The 21,282-nt window shown below is 40.1% G+C and overlaps 1 protein-coding gene across 5 annotated transcripts in view; it reads left to right on the plus strand.

Annotated features, from left to right (window-relative positions):
• Window positions 1-21,282, plus strand: part of smg7 (SMG7 nonsense mediated mRNA decay factor) — a 106,541-nt gene that overhangs the window by 27,337 nt on the left and 57,922 nt on the right. For all 5 annotated transcript variants that reach the window (XM_033028200.1, XM_033028196.1, XM_033028199.1 and 2 more), the window contains exons 2-5: window positions 8,439-8,470; window positions 13,919-14,036; window positions 16,878-17,010; window positions 17,705-17,876. In XM_033028200.1, coding sequence (XP_032884091.1) covers window positions 8,439-8,470; window positions 13,919-14,036; window positions 16,878-17,010; window positions 17,705-17,876 — 455 coding nt within the window. The remainder of the gene's footprint in view (window positions 1-8,438; window positions 8,471-13,918; window positions 14,037-16,877; window positions 17,011-17,704; window positions 17,877-21,282) is intronic.

Raw genomic sequence — 21,282 nt, forward strand, 5'->3', positions numbered from 1 at the left:
ACCTAGCTGAGGCCTCGAGTACGCGGGGACTACTTTCGAGCATGAAAGAGAGTTACAAAGACCTCCTAGGACCTCGTGTCGACCATGCTGCAAGTATGAGTTGAGGGCAAACTCGTCTGAACTCGTGGATCAGGTCGCCACAGTGGGATAGCCCCACATTTCAGCTTGAAGACCCTGGGTCAGAACTGGCAAAACAAAACATTAGTTTTATTTGCTTTTGCACCTGTTTCTTTGCCCCAGAGCCCTGTTCTCAGTTATTCAGTCTAAAATGCTATGATTGGGTGGTCTTCATGACATGTCCATTATATTCATTTTAATGCATATACTCATTAATGACCCATTCCAATAACTGAGGCGACGAAAACTTGCTTTTTTCAAGTGTTGTTTTGTGCAGTGGTAACTAGTATCCAGCTGTGTTTTTAGTGGGGAAACCGCTCGAATTCAGATTGCTTTGGATGGATTGGGAGCAGATGTAAATTTTTTACAAATTGCATATATAAAATATGTGCATGCTGTTTGTTGCCACACTTTGGAATCATCTTGGTCGGATCAGTGCATATTGTTCATTCTGTTCCATCATTTGACGTGCTGAGAAAATGGTCGTCACGGTAACAGTGACGCGCTGGCGCGGGAGCTGGGAAAAGGCTGTCACGGCGACAATTTACTATTGAGATCTGGACAATGAACTGAGCCCGGAGTGCCTGACTCCAGTCTTCAACACTCCTTCCACGAGGTTATATTGCTGCTGCTGCTTCTACTTCGAAATAACTACTGAAAGCCCCTTCTTTTGGCAACATGGTGCAGTATGTAGGGAAATCAACAAAGATTTAAACGCTATTACTGAAGTCGACTCCTGTAACTAACCTGGTGTTTTTAGCCATCTATAAACAACTCTGATTTCTCGTAGAGGTTTCATTAACTCCCATTTGAATTCCGTTACTAATACAGCGTAAGGCGGTCCGTAATGCAAACACACATGGTGGAAATTGGGGGGGGGGAGAGAGGGGAGGAAGGAACGTGCACGATTTGTGGAGAGAGAAAAAAATGATGTTCCGGATTAATATTTCGTCAGGAGATTTGACATTTAAGATTAAAATGAGGATTTTTTTTACATGGAGTAAATCCTTTAAGATCCTTTATCTGGATGCAGCTGTTCAATGCAAAGACACCCTTCGAGGTTGAAACTGATAGATTTTTAGATATTCAGGGAATTAAAGAATACACATTGTGCGGGGAAGAGAACTTGAGGGATGTTTTGCCAGTGATTTTATTGAATGGCAGAGATGGTTGCTGTTGTTTCATATTGTTTAAAGGCACAGGAGGCTGAAACTGCAGGCATCTTCCCTGAATGTAAAAATGTAATCAAATGATTCTGAAACACAATTTTTTGCATTCTATAGGGTATTCAAGTAGAATCTAAAATTGCCTGGTAGTTTTGTCTTGATTTAAAATTCTGACCATGGATGCTGTCCATGTGGAGATTGCGCGTTTGCTCATTGACCATATGGATATCTGCTGAGTGTTCTGGCTTTCCCTCACATCCATCCTAAAGTCAATTGGCTGCTGTAAACTCCTGCTAGTGTATACTTGTTGTTGGGGTGAGAGGAGTGAGAGGGGAAGAGTGAATGAGCATATTTGAGAGAACTACATGGAAATTAGGAAAATGGTGGAATAGAATTGTTCCGAGAGCCATCATAGTCTTGGTAGATTGAAATCCCTTGTTATAGGGAAATATAAAAATGTCTTATTTTGTGGTTTTCGAAGCTTGATGAAAATTTCAATATGTATCATTCGAATAATATAGAAAAAAGATGCCATTCCAGAAATATAAACTTGCATCGTAAAGGGAACTTTTTTAACAAATACCGTGCTGGAAAAGCCGTGATCTTGCTCACTGGCATGAATCCCTGCCAGCTGCTGCTGCTCCTATAACTCATCACTTGGCTTCCTGTGGGGTGTTGGCCTGCTGGAGCATGTAGTGTGTCCACTCAGCACTGAGTTGTGGGAGTTGGGCTGCACTCTCGTCAGCACATTGACTGCAGGCCATTGCTGTGGACTGGCAGCACCTGTTGATGGATCACCTGAATCCTGCAGTTTGTCATTACCTCTGTATGGGATGGGAGCTCCTGTCTCCCTACCTTGCTGTGTAGGTCTCCCCCCCCCACACAAAGATTTCTCTATGTTCATAAGTTCATAGCCAATGATCACCATTAAACTTGTTACCACAATGAAATGTCTGGGCTAAGGAAGGTTGTGAAACAGGTGCTTCTGTCCCAAGCAATGACTCATTTTCATAGCGCTGGCTTCGGCCAACTCTGAGCCCTGCATCTCCGTGCCAAGTCACTGCACCAGTTGTCCCATTCCATCCAATGCCAGCCTCCTCAACAGCAAGCCATGGGCAATATATTGGTCTCTTACTAGTTTCCAGGTGCAACAGTGCATGTCATTGAGGAGGATGGGGATTAGTGTTAAGGTCCTGCTACATCTGCACTCAGTAACAAATCTGTAATGCAATAATGACCTCTTTTTAGCATTGATTCCATTTGAACCCATGTTCTTGGGAATGTATTCTGAGTGCTAAATAAGGTACGTGTACTTGTAAGAAACCTTGAAGTATTAGGGTTGATGATGCCAATGTTTGATCACTGTATATCTAAAATTAATGCCTTCCTGTGCCATTATTAGGACAAATTTCAACTTAAAAAAAATCAAGAAAACAATAATGGTGTAACTGGGATAGATTGTTGCTGGAGTGGCTAGTTCAGTTCTAGTATAGTAGAGTGAATAAAAGTATAATGTTCTAAGAATGTAATTTATTTACTTTGCCTATTGGACCTTTTCTTTGATGCTTTATGTTATGAACCAGATGGCTGGATGTTGGGTGCCTGACAGAGGATCATTCACTTGAATGTGGCTCTTTTGGCTGGAGTCCTGCAATTATATAGAATCATTTGCACACTTGCATGGCTTTACTGTGCTAAAGGTAACATTTATCAAGCCTCTTCTCTAGTTCGTTCAGTCATCATTCATCACCATTCGTTGTTCTAAGTGTGGGCAAGAGATCTACAATGAGATAAGTTTCACATGGAATCACTTGCCCATGTCCATAGCTCAGTGCTTCTGGGGCTTTGCAGCTATTCTTCTAGAATATATTAATCACTTGGTATCCAATCCAATACTATGGTCCTATTTCTAGCAAACATCGACGCTGCCCATTTGACCCAGATTGATCTTTTGGTTCTGTTGTGATAAAGTAGTGATAAAGTATTTGAAGCATGGGATTACAAATTGTGTTGTCTAATTGTCCTGCTGCTTGCTTCATGGATTCCTGCATTGGCTTTAGTGTTTCCCATTTGCTGTGCTCATTATACTGTGCTACCTGATGAAATAAACCCTCACATTAGTGAAGAGAGTTTCCTTGTGTAAGAACTGTGCAATGGCATGTGTGGCATTTATCGGTTGTGGCTGAAATAAAAGATTGCGGGTTCGTTCTTATTTCAAACCCCTTGCATCAGAGAAGCAGACATACACCTCTGCTTCCAAAGTAAGACAAGGTATTGCACCACTAAGTTTTCTAGGCAGTAATTATAAATACAAGCAGAGAAGCGATAGTGGGTATGATGCAGCTGCCCTGGGAAACCAGAGCTTCACTCCCAATGAATAACATACAGCACATTAACAGGCCCTTTGGCCCACAATGTCTGTGTCGAACATGATGCCAAGACCAATTCTTATCTGTCTTATGTAATCCACATCCCTCCATTCCATATACCCATCCAAAAGTCTCTTAAATACCATTATTGTATCTGCCTCAACCACCAAACCTAGCAGCGCATTCCAGGTATTCACCACCCCTGTGTAAAAAAAAAACAAGAAAAACCTTAAAGCTATGCCCTCTTTTTTAAATGGGGAATAGCAGGTTCAGGTACAACCAGTTTGTATGGGTAATGCTAGGTTTTTGGTGTCGTACAGCGGTTAGGTGGGATAGTGAGATGCTCCTCCTGCAGGATATTGAAAGTCAGAGCATTTCCCGTGCCACAGAGGACAAACTGCAGTAAATGAGATCAGCTGCAACTCCTTAAAGACTGTGTTAATGAACTGGAGCTGCTGCTGGATGACCTCTGGTTTATCCAGGGATATCATAGGTAAGAGAGTTACAGTGAAGTGGCCACACCCAAGATACAGGCAGGATGTAGATGGGTTACCACCAAGAAAGGGAGTAGGCAGAAAGTGCAAAAATCATCTGGGGCCATTCTCCTCGACAACAGGTGTGCTCCTTTGGATACTATTGTGGCGGAAGACTGGCCGGGGAGAGCAGCAGCAATGGCTGTGGTGTCGGCCTGGCTCTGAGGCACAGCGGGGAAGGGGACAGTCTGACAGAGCCACAGTGATAGGAGACTAGTTATTTAGGGCTACAGACAGGAGACTCTGTGGCAGCAAGAAGTCAGTCTGAAGAAGGGTCTCGGCCCAAAACGTCACCCATTCCTTCTCTCCAGTGATGCTGCCTGTCCCACTGAGTTACTCCAGCATTTTGTGTCTATCTTCTGAGAAGGAACATACTGGTGCTTGTGTTGGGATAGGAGCCTGGCCAGGTGACTGGTGTTTCAGTGGAAGAGCATTTAGGGATAATGACAGGGATAAAATCTAAAAAATCTTTAGGTTTTAAGATTGTTTTGAATAGGGTGAAGGCTGAATCTTGGAGGAAGGTGCTAAATTGGAATAAGGCAAACTACAATCTTATTAGGCAGGAACTCTGGAGGGTACACTGGGAGCAATTGTTATTGGGTAAGTCCACGTCTGACATGTGGGAATTATTTAAAGGCCAGTCGATCGACGTTCAGAACTGGCATATTCCAGTAGTCGTACAGCATGGAAACTGGTCCTTTAGCCCAACTTGTCCATGCCGACCAACATGCCACATCTACACTAATTCCATCTGCATGCGCCTGGCCTATAACTCTCTAAACCTATCCTATCCATGTACCTGTCCAAATATCTGGGACGTGCTGCTGGGGGTGGTTGCTGAAGCAGACACATTAGTGGTGTTTAAAATTCTTTTTGATAGGCATATAGATATGCAGGGAATAGAGGGATGCGTAGAGGGATGCAATGGTGTTGGCATTAGAGGGATGCATAGGTCTTGGTTTGCCACATACATTGTGGGCTGAAGAGCATGTTCTATGTTCTAGTATTTTTTTCCATCCTGGGAAAAAGATTCCCCTCGTAATTTTATGATGAAGTTTCCCCAACATTCCAGAGGAATCAATCTAAGTGTGTCCAACTCTCCCTGTAGCTAATATTCCCTAATTCTGTAAAATAATTTATGCACCCTTTACATCCTCCCTGTAATGAGGCAACCAGAGCTGCATGCAATACTACAAATGCTACCTAACCAATATCCAATAAAGCTGCATCTTGTCTTCATTGTTCTCTATCTCTCCACATCATCGTCTATATCTCTTGTTTCCCTTATCCCAAACCAGTCTGAAGAAGGGTCTCGACCTGAAACATCACCCATTCCTTCTATCCAGAGATGCTATCTGTCCTGCAAGTTACCCCAGCTTTTTGTGTCTATCTTGTCTTACTAACTCTTGTGTAAAGGCAGGCATACCATATGCCTTCTTTACCACTCCATCTACTTGTGTTGCCACTTTCAGGGAGTTATAATCTTGAAGCCCAAAACCTCTGTACGTCAAAGCTGTTAAGGGTCATATCATTAATTGTATATTTTCTCCTTTCATTCAATCACCCAAAGTGTAACATCTACATTTGCTCAGATTATACTCCAACTGTTGTTTCTCTTCCCGTGTAGCTGATCTATATCCCATTGCTTTCTTTGACAGCCTTGCTCACAGTGCGTGACCCCAGCAGTCTTAATGACATCTGCAAATTTACTAACCACCCCATCTATATATCATAAACAGCAGAGTCCCTACTAAACACACATCCCTATCCACATCGCACATCCCTACTGAACATTGGTCGCAGACCTCCAGCCTGAATGTTGGCCTTCCACCACAACCGTCCTGCCTTTTATAAGTAAGTCAATTCGGAATCCCAACAACAAAGTAGTTGTAAATCCCGTACATCATAATCTTCAGGATCGGCCTTCCATTAGGGACTTTATCAAATGCTTTATTAAAGTCCATATAGATAATGCAGATAATATACACTGCCCTATTCTTATCAATCACTAAGGATAGATATCACATTGGAACCTGTCCAAAACATATTTGATTATCTTCCCTTTTGCACATGGCAAGAAATGGTTGAAACTACCCCAGGATTATTCCAGCTACTTTTGGTAACTTCCGCCTCCAACTCAGTGAGGGTCTGTATTGTTTTTAAATAACCGGATGAGAATTTTAAGTACTGTAACCCATAATGCACTTGACAAAGAGCTTTCTTTCTCCCTCCTGTCCATATGTCTATAACAATGCTTCATACCGTTTGCTTCATTCACTTTCGCCACTCGTATTTAGCCCTTCGGGAAACGGTTTATTTTCAATTCAGTTTCATTTCTGAGATTGTTGATTTCTAGTTTTACTGTTTCCCCACAAGTCGAAATGTTCTAAATTGTTGATTCTCTCCAGATTATATCCATGGACCATGGTGTGGGTCCTTGTTGCTGGCAGCCTTTTTGAGACAGCGGCTGCGGTAGATCCCCTCGATGATAGGGAGGTCAGAGCCGATGATGGACTGAGCAGTGTGCACAACTTTTTGTAGTCTTTTCCGCTCCTGGGCGCTCAAGTTGCCGAACCAAGTTGCAACCGGTCAGCATGCTCTCTACTGTGCACTCTACTGATGCTCTCTATTGTTCTAAGTATATTATGCCATGAAACCAGTGCTCTCTCGAAATCAAAATATCCCTGGACCAGTGCTCGTCTAATATTCAAGAAATCATGATTTTTCTCAAAAATAGTTCAAGATCTATTTATCCTTGACACACTTGGTTTGATTACCCTCCTATTTCTATTAGCTAGTTAACAAGCAGCAATGGCCAAGCTCAGAGAGCAGGTTTGCTGCCCCAGTTAGCTCAAGGATAGTTGGCTATGCCAAGAATCCAGATGAGAAAGGAGAGGGAAATTAAATACTGTTAATTTAGTATAATTACAACTGTACTGCATTTTTACAACAATGAAAGGAACACATTTCTCCATTTACTACTATTGTAATAATAATTGTATAAATATGCTAGTCTATTTTCACTGAACGTGAAACTTATTGGGGACTGTCACAACATAAATCAAAAGTTTTATTGAAAGGTAGGTAGAGCAGATGCACAGAATACAGCATAAGTAAAATTCAGTTTAGCAGTGGAAATATTTAGAGTTGACGTTCTTTGGATGTTGGACAAGACATCAATGGGAGGACATTGCTTGTCAGCTTCATTTCCTTAGCTTCTGCCATTCGTGGATGTTATTAAGACTGCAGGCACAATGGTTCCTGAGCTAAGTAATGATTAATTTAGGTTATTTTCTAGTGTAAAACCACCTGTTTCTGGGGATAACTTTAAATCAATTCATTGCTACCGATTTGACATAATGCATGAACATTTTAACAGATAGCTTAAAATAAAATGTGCTCATTACTGTCAGTACCTTTTGCCCATGAAACTGCAGCAGCCATCTCATCTAGTACTTGTTCAGCTTTTTTACTAGCTGTTGACTCTTAAATTTGTCTGGTCGACGCTGAACAACATCGCGGAGTCCTGGGGCCCTTTGCCGAGGGCCGCCAGCATTGCATCTCCGCCCAGCGCGGTCTGGGGACTTCGGGAGCCGCGGACTCTGGTAGGAGGTGCCTGACTCGGATGTCCAAGCCGCTGAGGAGGTCCTCCAGTCCCGATGTCGGACTTCCATCACCCCGGCGAGCAGGCCTGATCATCGGGCTGCCCGGAGCGGCCCCGAGAGCAGGGGGTTCGGGAGCCCCCCCCCCCCCACAGGAGGACAACAGAGGAGGACGACTGAATTTTTGGAGCCTTCCCTCACAGTGCGAATTTGATCCTGCTCTGTGGGGATGTCTGTGTTTAAAAACTATCGTGTCCTGTGCTCTTTATTATTTATATTGTTTGGCTGTATGGCGACCACACATTCACTGTACCAATTGGTACATGTGACAAATAAATGTATCTTGTATCTTGATATAAATACCCTGCAGTAGCTTCATTAAAGGTGCTGTGGAAGAATTATAAACAGAACAACTTCTGTTTTTCAAATTACTTAACTTTTGCTTTTGATATGTGTTTGAATTGATTTACTAATTCATGTAACTAATTCTGTTACTGACTGGCTCATAACTCTTTGGATGTTCCCTTAGATATGAAAAATGATGGTAATATCAAAACATTATTGTAATGGAAGACATTTTTAATTTGTCTGTTCTGAGCTTGAGAAATGTTCATGTGGGGTTAACTTTCTGTTTTTGCTTCTTGTCTCCAGGCAAGCAGAGGCCCTTAAGGCTGACATGACAGGTAAGATCAACTCTTTCTTTGTACTATTTTTGACAATCTGACAAATGAAAATGTAATGTCGTGATTTTCAGAACTGCGAACTGATTTATTTTGCTCGTATGCTATTACAGTAAGGTGCAGAAAATCACAGAGAATGATCCATGAAGCACCTTAAGACTTTTTCTGGCTTTGTTAATATGGCCTTGTTAAACTACCCTTATTTGTTCTCTGCATAACTTCATTAAATTCAGCTTTGATCATTTTGATGTTTTACTCAGATGGTTGCATTTTCTAAAGTTAGTATTGTTTTCTAATTTTACTTTGAACCTATGAACAATTTTGTGCTATTTAAAGGGAAATATATGTCCTGTGGTCTTTTTATATAACAATATTAAAAAATGAACTTCCCTTTTTCCTTGCCCCTTCCATGGAAGATCCAAGTTATAAGTTGCATGCTATCCTGCAATGGAAGTAGTGCAAATGTATGCACAGTGCCCAAAAGTGACATAGATAGACTGTAGGTCTAGAATTTGCATTTATGGAGTATCTTTTGTGATAATGAGAAACTTGGTTAACAACCAATTGGAACCATTCCAACAATGTAAGAAATGGATGATAGATGACCTCTGCGCAGTTCAGGAAGGATGAAACAAATTCTGGTCAGCAAGATGCAAATTGGATAAACTGCTTTTTCTGAAGAATAGAACACCGAAGATGGGAGTTCATAATGGAGTTCAAACAAAACATAGGTTTGAAGGTTGAGCATTAGAGATAAGAATGGAAGCTGAATCTATTATGAAGCTCAAGTTTAAGCAGAATATTGAAGGTTAATACAGTTTTATTCAAATTTGAAGGAATAGTCTGAAAGAATGGGATCAGTTGCGAGCTGGAACCTGAATACCATTTCATTGTTAATTTGAAGATAGTGCTGGAGTATTATGAACACTGATGTTAGTGGAGTGTGAGAATCAGACATCAAAAGTTGGTAGCCAACCCCTGAGGTGCCAAATCTAGATGAGGGAAAAGAGTAACTGAAGAATACACCTTTGACTTTTGTGAATAATACACGATTGTGCTGGATATGTTTGGACATGCACTGACTTCTTCAGGATGTTTCTGCGATAATAATGAGCTTGTCAGAAGAAGTGCACTTAAATGTAGAAGTTCTGAGGTTCGCTTTAACAATGGCATCTTTATGGGCGTGTCCCACTTAGGGGATTTTTTTGGCGACTACAGGTGACTGCTGCAAAACTTTCAACATGTTGAAACATTTTCGGCGACAGTGGCGACAATTTTTGCTGTCGTAGGTGCTATTGTAGGTTGTCGCCAGGTGTCGTAGGTGAATTCCATTAAAACCTGCCCCTGGCAGTAGCAATGTTACAAAATTTTGAGATTTAAAAAATCAAGTCTGTAATTTATCCCATCAGATAAAGCATAAAAATAAGTTTAATTTGACACCTAATTCACTTTCATATCTCAAGTATTTAAAAAGTTATGGCCATTTTCATACTGGGAAATGAGCATCTTGTTCCCTATTGATTTTCTATGGACATAACAAAAAAGCTGTGATCGTGAACAGTCAAAAGCCCATAACTTTCTTAAAAATTAAGAGAACTGAATGAAATTTTCAGTTATCATAGATTGAAGCATTCTGAAACAAATATAAAATAATCTTACTTGGATGACCTGAAATTAAAGCATATAATTAGTTAGTTACCTAATTGTAGCTAATTTCAGACTTCAATTACTAGATCTAAACATCTATCCATTTCTTAATAAATGATTAACATTTTTAAATAGCCTAAATGTCCAAATAATATTCACAAATAATTCACAATAAAACATGATTTTAAAATCTCATTTACATTAATTTATAGGCCAAATGGAAGGAATTTAGTGTTTAATTGCTGTAAATAAATGCCCATTTAAATCAGCTTTCCAGTGGGTCCCTGTGGAACGCGCTGGTTTAGAACGTTCACATTGCGGTAGATTTGTGCCCCAAATGCCCAGAAAAATACTGCGGGATATAATGGGCCCAAAATGAGCTACTCGCAATATTAAACTTTGTATAAAGGGATCTTTAGAAGCCCTTTTTAATGTAAAAATATACAGCCTACCTTCTGTGGTCTGCTTTATGAGACCCTGCGGTTGCTGGCGGTCGCGGGTTTAGAGATTGATTTTTAAACTACTATAACTATTATTCAAGGCCTTTAAACCTAATAATAGCTTTTGCGACGGGGTCTTTCAGCGATTTTTCGTTAATAATTAACTAGGCTGAACATTTTCGATTGGAACAGCCTAGAGAAAATCGCGTTTTAAACCCGCCCCCTCTAAACGGCGCCAAAATCGCGCACACCCGAAGCGACAGATTTTCAGCGACACTTCAGGTAGGCTTTGCAACATACCTACTGGCAGTCGCCTAAAGAGTTGCCTAAATGGGACAGACATAGGTGCAGGAGTAGGCCATTCGGCCCTTTGAGCCAGCACTGCCATTCAATATGATCATGGCTGATCATCCACAATCAGCACCCCGTTCCTGCCTTCTCGCCATATCCCCTGACTCTGCTATCTTTAAGAGCTTTATCTAAATCTCTCTTGAAAGCATCTAGAGAATTGGCCTCCACTGCCGTTCTAAATGGCTTACCCTTATTCTTAAACTGTGCCCCTGGTTCTGGATTCTCCTAATATCGGAAACATGTTTCCTGCCTCTAGCGTTTCCAATCCATTAATAATCTTTGTTTAAGAAGGAACTGCAGATGCTGGAAAATCGAAGGTACACGAAAATGCTGGAGAAACTCAGCGGGTGCAGCAGCATCTATGGAGCGAACGAAATAGGCAACATTTCGGGCCGAAACTCTTCTTCAGACTCCAGACTTCAGATCATCTTTTATGTTTCAATAAGATACCCTCTCATCCTTCTAAATTCTAAACAAGCCTAAATCCTATACAAGCCCAGCCGCCCCATTCTATCAACATATGACAGTCCTGCCATCCCGGGAATTAACCTTGTGAACCTAAGCTACACTCCCTCAATAGCAAGAATGTCCTTCCTCAAATTTGGAGACCAAAACTGCACACAATGCTCCAGGTGTGGTCTCACTAGAGCCCTGTACAACTGTGAAGGACCTATTTGCTCCCATACTCAACTCCTCTTGTTATGAAGGCCAACATGCCATTTGCTTTCTTCACTGCCTGCTGTACCTCCATGCTTACTTTCAGTGAGTGATGAACAAGGACCCCCAGATCTTGTTGTACTTCCCCTTTTCCCAACTTCACTCAATTCAGATAATAATCTGCCTTCCTGTTTGTGCCACCAAAGTGGATGACCTCACATTTATCCACATTAAACTGCATCTGCCATGCATCTGCCCACTTACCCAACCTGTCCAAGTCACCCTGCATTCGCATAGCATCCTCCTCACAGTTCACACTGCCACCCAGTTTTGTGTCGGCTGCGGGATTTAGAGGTGCAGCAGTCATTGCTAATTGAGTAATGTTGAATTTATGTAACAGTGTGAACTTGTTCCCAAATATGTATTTAAAAACTTCTGGAAACATTTAGAGCTGTTGCTTTCAGGATTAAATAAATAATGCTGAATAATTCTTCTGTCCTTGAAAAATTGGATTTACAATGTGAATTAATTCCCTTGGATGAAAATTTGAGTTTAAAAAAAAAAAAGCTATCCTTTTCACGTTGTGCTCCCGATGTTTATATTTTCCAGCCCATGTTTTACTTTGCATGATTTAAATCCAGGTTTATATTTGTTTGTTACTTGCTAGTTTGAACTGTACATGTTACAGTCAGCTTTTTTTCTGGCCCTGGGTTTATTCTTTATTCCTCATGTTGCATTTCTCTAACATAGGAATTGTTTTTCAGGAATTCATAATGTGTGAATGTAGATTTAACTGGAGTCAGGATTAGATAACTAGCAAAACCATTTTTGATTGCTGCGATGAAGTGCCATCTTCATATAACAGTTTGCGCCACAGAAAAATCCTTAATTTTTAATTGGAAAGCCAATAAATGACAATTTCTCGCAGAGATCATGAACACCAAAACAGTGTTACGAATAAATGCATATCCATCCACTGATTAGGTACATCTTAAATTACTGGAATAAACTGTCCCAGATTTTACAAATGGTTAATCTTATTGAGTAATTTGCACTCATAATATTTTTTCAGAATTCACTATATTTAATAATTCTGTATTAGAGCATTCGATTAGTGGGAAATCTGTTCATGTAGACATTTGGTTTTGTATTTTAACTTTATGATTTAATTGTTCATATATTTTCACCTCTTTTTATTGCCTATGTATTTGTCCCTTGATGTCCTGCAATTTGTCTCCACATCCCATCTCCACTCCTGCTTTGTCCATTATGTAATTGGGGGCAAAACCCAGTGTCACATTGCCTGGAATGCAAGCATCCGTCTTCTGATAACCACACTTGCCTGATCTGTAAGGCCTGTCTTGTTGGCTTAAACTCTTCCTCTTGCAGCTAGCCCAAGCGGCAGCCCAATATCCAACATCACACCATGGAAACCCTGCCCCATAATACTTCTGAAAGCTTTGACAACCAGCAAAGCAAATCCCTTTTCCTAAACATTTTCTGCTTTTGAAATGTAAAATCTATATTTTTAATGTTATAGGTATTAGCAACACTTAAAATATTTAATTTGAATTAATTCAAAACATCATTAGAGATGTTAAATTGAACTGAAATGTTTAGAAAGAGTAGAAACTTACTTTGCATTTTCTCAACAACACTAAAAGCTGCACTGCAATTAGATCTTGCATCAATGATCTAGTACAGGATCTGGGAGGTGACTCTCCCACCCATACCCCAGTTCCAGGCTGTTGCTGGGAAATCTCAATATGATGGAGCACTGACGTTCTGCTCATCAAGGAGTCTAGTGGCAGTTTTTATATCCACGCATGGAAATCCTCAGTTTGATATCATTTATTTGGGTAAACACTGGGCCAACGTTTTATGGATGTTCCAGTTTAGGTAACTATCTAATTACGTGCTTGCTGATTTCTATCGCAATGATTTTGCGATGGATGATCAAGTACAGAATATCAGCTTGCCTTTGAGTGGAGGATGCATACATGTCCTTGCCACTTGACTGGTACAGCTACTTCGCAGTGTTTGTTCTCTTTCAAAACAATTTACTGCTGCCTTCATTTTTCCATTCAGTAAACGGTCTTTGAATATGTGGCTTTAATTTGCATATGCTATGCAAGGTTTGTTGGTTTAAGTTAAATTAATCCATGTTTGCAGGTGGTAAAAATTGTTCGTCTGTGCACTCATGTGCTTATTTTTTTTTTTTGTGCCTTTATTGAAACCTTTCCCAATGATATTTGTGTAATTTGAAATGAAATGAAAAGTTAAGGCATGAATGTGCCAAGGAAGGGAGCTTATCTTTTTAGAGGCATGCACCATAACAATCAATGTTTCTGAACAGATTCAAAGTTGGGTCCAGCTGAAGTCTGGACTTCCAGGCAAGCTCTGCAAGACCTCTATCAGAAGATGTTGGTCACGGATTTGGAGTATGCATTGGATAAAAAGGTGGAGCAGGACCTGTAAGTATGCAATGTCCCAGTGAAGTCATAGAATGGGAGAGAATTATAAATTTAAATTTAATTGCATATGCATCATCAAAATGTACAAACGGACTCATGCAAGGTTGGGCACAGCAAGTTTACAAATGCAAAATTATGGAAGCAGCATTCCTTGAGTTCTGGAGGAGGTGCCTTGCTGTTCCTCCTGCACTGTTTTTGGAAACCTGATTTTGCATGAATTTAATTTGTAAACTCTTCTGCATAAACTATTCAAGTCAAAGCCAATTTTCTTTGAATACATAAAAAATGATGTAAAAGAAAGAAACATGAAAATGATATAAAATTTGGCATTATATTTTTACTTTAATTCTCTTCAGCTACTTAAGGTCTGGCCCACATAAATCATTCCTTTATTGGTAATTGGGGGGAGAACTTCAAGTGTGCTCTTGTAACTTTGTTCTGATTAAAGGATGTGCTGGACCACCAGTTGCTGGAAAATCAGTGGTAGACCTGCATATGAAAAGATGGGCAAGACAAACTGATGGTCTACACTTGAAAACCATACTAATGAATCTTCTCAAACTCGACATTGCAGATGGGAGCTTTTAATTTGGTTACAAAGGATTGGATAACTGATTAGCTTGTCTGTGTTCACTTAGGTACAAGTTTAAAGAACAGAAGTCGCCCTTGCATTCACAACTTGAAGCTGCAGATTTGCAGTTGGCATTTAAGCTGCAAAACTTCCTTGCCAAAAAGGTCACACTTTGAAATTGGGCTGTCCATTCTTGTACTAGTTAGACTTTGAGATGAAGATAGGCACACAGATCAGTTTTAAACAACATTTGATTTCACCAGATGATTAGTGAACACCACATAAAGGGCCTATCCCACTTGGACGACCTAATCCGCGAGTTCTGGCGAGTTTGCCCTCGACTCATACTCGCAGCATGGTCAATACGAGGTCGTAGGAGGCCTTCATAACTCTCCTTCATGCTCGAGAGTGGTCCCCGCGTACTCAAGGCCTCAGCTAGGTCGAGGCGGTTTTTTCAATATGTTAAAAAATGCCCGCGAGTTTAAAGAACGTCGATACTTTTTTTACTCGTAGATTTTAGTCGTAGGTCGGCATATTAGTCGTTGGTAATCGAGGGTAGTCATAGATAGTCTTCATCGTAGTCGAAGGGAGATCGTAAGAGGTCGTCTTCACTCTCCACTTTGGTGTCCAATTTTCCCAAAGTTAGTCGTAGCTGGTCGAAAGTTGGTCTTCAGCATAGTCGAAGGAGGTCTTCAACATAGTCGAAGGAGGTCTTCAACATGTCCATTTTTTCAAACTCTTCTAAACTCGCCAATTAGGTCGCCCAAGTTGGACAGCCCCTCAAGGAACATGTCCTGATAGTACACTATTTAAGTTGCTTAGTATGGCCACTGATTTTTGGATGACAACAAAGCATGTATGTTTATTAGGAACGAACAGTCTATCTCAGTTTTGTGTTAATTGTCATCAAAGCCCTGATGTTATAACGGAACCAACTCCAGTTAGAAGGTTTCACTTCTTCCTTTTGACCTCCATGGAGTCCAGAGGAAAACACCTGCTGGAAATGCGCATCTTGTTAAAGAATTTTTAAAGCTGTAACTTGAATAGTTTATGCAGAATAGTTATAAATGAAATTAATGTGGAATCAGTTTTCAAAGATCAGTGCCAGGGGAATAGTAAAGCACTTTCCCAAGAACTCTAGTAATTTTGTTTCTATAATCTTGCATTGTCAAATAATTTTGATCAAGCTTTCATTAGGCTGTGTATATATCCTGATGTGTGCATTTAAATCTATAATTATTCTCACACATACCAGGTGGAATTATTTTTATGAATCCATTTTACCAGTGCTCAAGATTACTACTTAAAATTCTTTTCATGAACTAAAGCTTTTTATCTCCATTAGTGGATCATCATCCAGCTTTCGTCAGCTTCTAATCCCTATAAAATGTTTTCATTTGGTATTAAATTACAGTTGGTTTCTTTGCTTCAGTGAAATGCGACTTCATTTTTTTCATATTAGATAAATTACTGTTCATTTTCACAAAGATCATTGGGGTATGATGTCAAAAGTATGTTTGCTTGACGTATCAGAGGCATTTATCTGGAGTCATGAGTTTGAATCCTAAAATTGTTTTGAAATTGTCATTGATCAATTCCTTGGCCTTGTTAACCATCAGTTCCTGGGTGTTGCTAACAACATTCTGGCACCATTCAGCCAGATTATCGATCTCCCTCCTGTACTCTTAACTCTTTGTTAGCTATTATTTGTCCAACAGTGGTGATATTGTTGGGAAATTTATAGGTGGCATTGGAGCTGTGTCTGGTTCCAGTTATATGTACAGATAGAGTAGAGCAAGGGACTGAGCACAAGGCACTTTGATATGTCCCATAGTAATAGTTAGTGAGGAGCAAGTGTTGCCAATTCATACTGGTTGAGATTTGCCAATGAGGAAGTTTACATTCTAATACCATATACCAACGAATATATTCCTCCATTATTCTAGCAAGGGAGCAATATACTGAGGAGAAATAATGGTTCACATGGGGGAGCAGTGTGCTAGCAAGATTTTATTTTATTTATTATGTTTTAAAGTTGGCCGCATTCGAGGTGGTTTGATATAATTGTCTTAGCATTATTTATAGCCATGGATTTTGGATCAAAATTATGAGAATCAAATTTGTAAAATGCAACTTTATTAAAATGTTACAACATGTTGTTGAAAGAAATTAGTTCAATGCTTTGAGATTTTATTTGAGAATGTTCTGAATATTTGGGCATGAAGCAATAGAAATTTGAGTTATATTAACATTTCTGTTATTCACTGTAGCTGGAACCACGCCTTCAAAAATCAGATAACAACACTACAGGGTCAGGCCAAGAACCGAGCCAATCCTAACCGTAGTGAGGTACAGGCTAACCTTTCGCTCTTCTTAGAGGCAGCTAGTGGCTTCTACACGCAGGTAAGGTCTCAATAAAACCATTGAAATATTTACACTTCCATAGTAACCTAATAATTATTTGAATTAAAATGCAACAAGAATTGATCTTTGGACTTTAGAGATACAGTGCGGATATAGGCCCTTCGGCCCAGCAAGTCCGCACCAACCAGCGATCACCCTGTACACTAACGCTATCCTACAAAGTAGGGATACTTTACATTTTTTGTATTGAAGCAAATTAACCTAATTAACCAAAGTTAACAAATTAAAGCCTTTACAGGGAGGACATACAACCTCTGTACAGACAGCACCCATAGTCAGGATTGAACCTGGGTGTGTGGCGCTGCAAGGCAGCAACTCTACCGCTGTGCCACTGTGTCGTCCCTGCTCTGGAACAATGCAAAAGGACATGGGTTCTGTCCTCCCACAGCCAGTCATGTTATCTTGAACCCTTCTGAAGTTTGCAGCTTTTCCTTTGTATCAAATGCTGATTGATGTGACAAAACATCCAATGCCTAATTTCACTGGCACAGAGGAATGGGGGAGATGGAATAAAATCCAACTAGGCCTTCACAATAGCAATAAAAATAACTGTTTATAATGTGTGAAGATTTCTTCATCAGATTTTTGTATTTTGTGTGCTTTTGATAAAAATCACTCAAAGTAAATGTAATTTACTCTTCAAATGTGATTTAAGATTTTTGTTTCATTACAGTTACTGCAGGAGCTGTGCACAGTCTTCAATGTGGACCTTCCTTGCCGTGTTAAATCTTCACAGCTTGGAATCATCAGCAATAAACAATGCAGCACCAGTGGAATTGTGAAACCTCAACCCAGCTCTTGCTCGTATATCTGCCAGCACTGCCTTGTACATCTTGGAGACATAGGTATGTCAATTAGAGATATACATTAGAGATATACATAGTTAAGAGGTTAAAATGGCATCAACTGACCAAAGGTAGTTCTGTCAAATTACCGTTTAACAATAAACTATGTTAATAAACATTTTTTGAGACAAATACATTTATCTGTTTTTAGAAGTTTTGAATTAACTGCCACTATTTATCTGACATGGTTCTCTTTTAAAATGTCATTTGATTATCACATACAATTCTTGATATTTAGAACAAGATATGAATGTTTATTTAAGTATTGGCTTCATGAATATGTATAACTTGATATCGGTAAACCCAGGATCATTAGATTTTTAATTTTAATTCAGTCATTTACAACAAAGAATTCTTTGAACACAAATTTCATTGTAAATTTACAGCTATAAAATCAGAATGTCATTTTTGTTTTGGAGTAAACCTATGCTGGTTGAGATATATAAATCATTAGACAGATAGAAACATAGAAACATAGAAACATAGAAATTAGGTGCAGGAGTAGGCCATTCGGCCCTTCGAGCCTGCACCGCCATTCAATATGATCATGGCTGATCATCCAACTCAGTATCCCGTACCTGCCTTCTCTCCATACCCTCTGATCCCCTTAGCCACAAGGGCCACATCTAACTCCCTCTTAAATATAGCCAATGAACTGGCCTCGACTACCCTCTGTGGCAGGGAGTTCCAGAGATTCACCACTCTCTGTGTGAAAAAAGTTCTTCTCATCTCGGTTTTTGAGGCACTAGAGGGTGGCCAATGTTGTGCCTCTATTTAAGAAAGGCTGCAATGAAAACCCAGGGAACTATAGACCAGTGGGCCTAACATCTGTGATATGCAAGTTACTGGATAGTATTCAGAGGGATAATGGGGCGTTTGGATAGACGGAGACTAATTGGGGATAGACAGCACGGTTTTGTACATGGAAGATTGTGTCTTACAAATTTGGGTGTTTTGAAGAAATATTTTCCATATAGCAAGGCATTTGATAAGGTTCTGCATAGCAGGCTGCTCTGAAAGATTACATTGCATGGGGTATTGGGAGAGCTAGCTGACTGGATATAAAATTGGTTTTATGGAAGGGAGTAGAGGATGAAGGTGCAATATTGTTTTTTCGACTAGAGGTTTGAGGTTTGAGGTTAGTGGTGTGCCTCAGACATTGCTGTTTGTGTTTTATATCAAGGATTTGGATGAGGATGTAGAAGACATGATTAGTTTGCAGATGACATTAAAGTGCGTGGTATCGTACATTGCTGAGATTGTTATCAAAATACAGCAGGATCAGTTAGGCAAGTGGGCTGGGGGATGGTTAATGAAAGTTAATGTGTGAGGTGTTGCATTTTGGGAGCTGGAGCCTTCACTTTCTTGGTAGGACCTTCACAGTGAATGGCACGACCCTGGAGAGTGTTGTAGAGCGGAGGGTTCTAGCGGTGCAGTTACATAATTCCTTAAGTGGTGTCACAAGAAGGCATTTGGTACATTAACCTTTAACAGTCAGAGTATTTAGTATAGAAGTTGAGATGCAATGTTAGAATTGTACAAGACACTGGTGAGACCGTATTTGGAGTATTATGTACGGTTTTGGTCACCCCGCTATAAGAAGGATGTTGTTAAGCTGCAAAGAGTGCAGAGAAGATTTATGAGGATGTTGCCAAGTCTTGAGAAGCTGAGCTACAGGGAGAGGTTGGGAAGGCTAGGATTATATTCTTTGGAGTGTAGGAGGATAGAGGTGTAAAAGATCATGAGGAAGAATAGATAGGGTAAATGTATAGGTTTTTTTAAACCCTGAGTTGGGGAATTAAGAACCAGGGGACATAGGTTGAAGGTGAGAGGTGAAAGCTTTGTTATGAACCTGAGGGTTCATATTTATTTGCCTCTGTTTGCCTCTATTTGCCTTTACTACAAAAAGTAGTAAACACTGCCCAGTCCATCATCGGCTCTGACCTTCCTTCCATCGAGGGGATTTATCGCAGTCGCTGCCTCAAAAAGGCTGGCATTATCATCAAAGACCCACACCATCCTGGCCACACACTCATCTCCCTGCTACCTTCAGGTAGAAGGTACGGGAGCCTGAAGACTGCAACAACCAGGTTCAGGAATAGCTACTTCCCCACAGCCATCAGGCTATTAAACCTGGCTCGGACAAAACTCTGATTATTAATAACCACTGTCTGTTATTTGCACTTTACCAGTTTATTTATTCATGTGTGTATATATTTATATCATGGTATATGGACACATTTATCTGTTTTGTAGTAAATGCCTACTATTTTCTGTGTGCTTAAGCAAAGCAAGAATTTCATTGTCCTATACAGGGACACATGACAATAAACTCACTTGAACTTGAACGCCACAATTTGAGATTTGTAATTTTAAAAAAATCACATGTGGTTAAAGTGCTCATTGTCAGATTTTAATAAAGGTCATTTTTATACATTTTGGTTTCACCATGTAGAAATTACAGCAGTGTTTATACATAGTCCTCCCATTTCAGGGCACCATAATGTTTGGGACACCGCAATGTCATGTAAATGAAAATAGTCATGTTCAGTATTTTGTTGCATATGCTTTGCATGCAATGACTGCTTGAAGTCTGCGATTCATGGACATCACCAGTTGCTGGGTGTCTTCTCTGGTATTGCAGCCATCTTTAGCCTATGCTTGTTTTGGGGGCTAGTCCCCTTCAGTTTTCTCTTCAATCTCTTCAACACTCAAGTATTTACCATTTTTTAGCTTTGAAATACTCATTTGCTGCTTTGGCAGTATGTTTGGGATCAATGTCTTGCTGTAAAATGAACCGCCGGCCAATGAGTTTTGAGGCATTTGTTTGAACTTGAGCAGATTGGATGTACCCACACACTTCAGAATTCATTATGCTACAACCATCAGTAGTTGTATCATCAATGAAGCCAGTACCTTCAGCAGCCATACATGCCCAGGCTTTACACCCCCACCACCGTGTTTCACAGATGAGGTGATATGCTTTGGATCTTGGGCAGTTCATTCTCTCCTCCATACTTTGCTCTTGCCATCACTCTGATATAAGTTAATCTTTGTCTCATCTATCCACAAGACCTTTTTCCAGAACTGTGGTTACTCTTTTAAGTGCTTCTTGGCAAACTGTAACCTGGCCATCCTATTTTTGCGGCTAACCAGTGGTTTGCATCTTGCAGTGTAGCCTCTGTATTTCTGTTCATGAAGTCTTCTGTGGACAGTGGTCATTTGCAATTAGTAAGCTCACCAGTGCTCTCTTTCTTCTTAATGATGTTCCAAACAGTTGATACCTGCATTAAGGAGACAATTAAACACACCTGAGCAATTACAAACGCCTGTGAAGCTATGTGTCCCAAACATTATGGTGCCCTGAAATGGGGGGACGACTGTATAAACACAGCTGTAATTTCTA

Source organism: Amblyraja radiata, chromosome 10 (assembly GCF_010909765.2).
Source record: "Amblyraja radiata isolate CabotCenter1 chromosome 10, sAmbRad1.1.pri, whole genome shotgun sequence".
NCBI lineage: Eukaryota > Metazoa > Chordata > Chondrichthyes > Rajiformes > Rajidae > Amblyraja > Amblyraja radiata.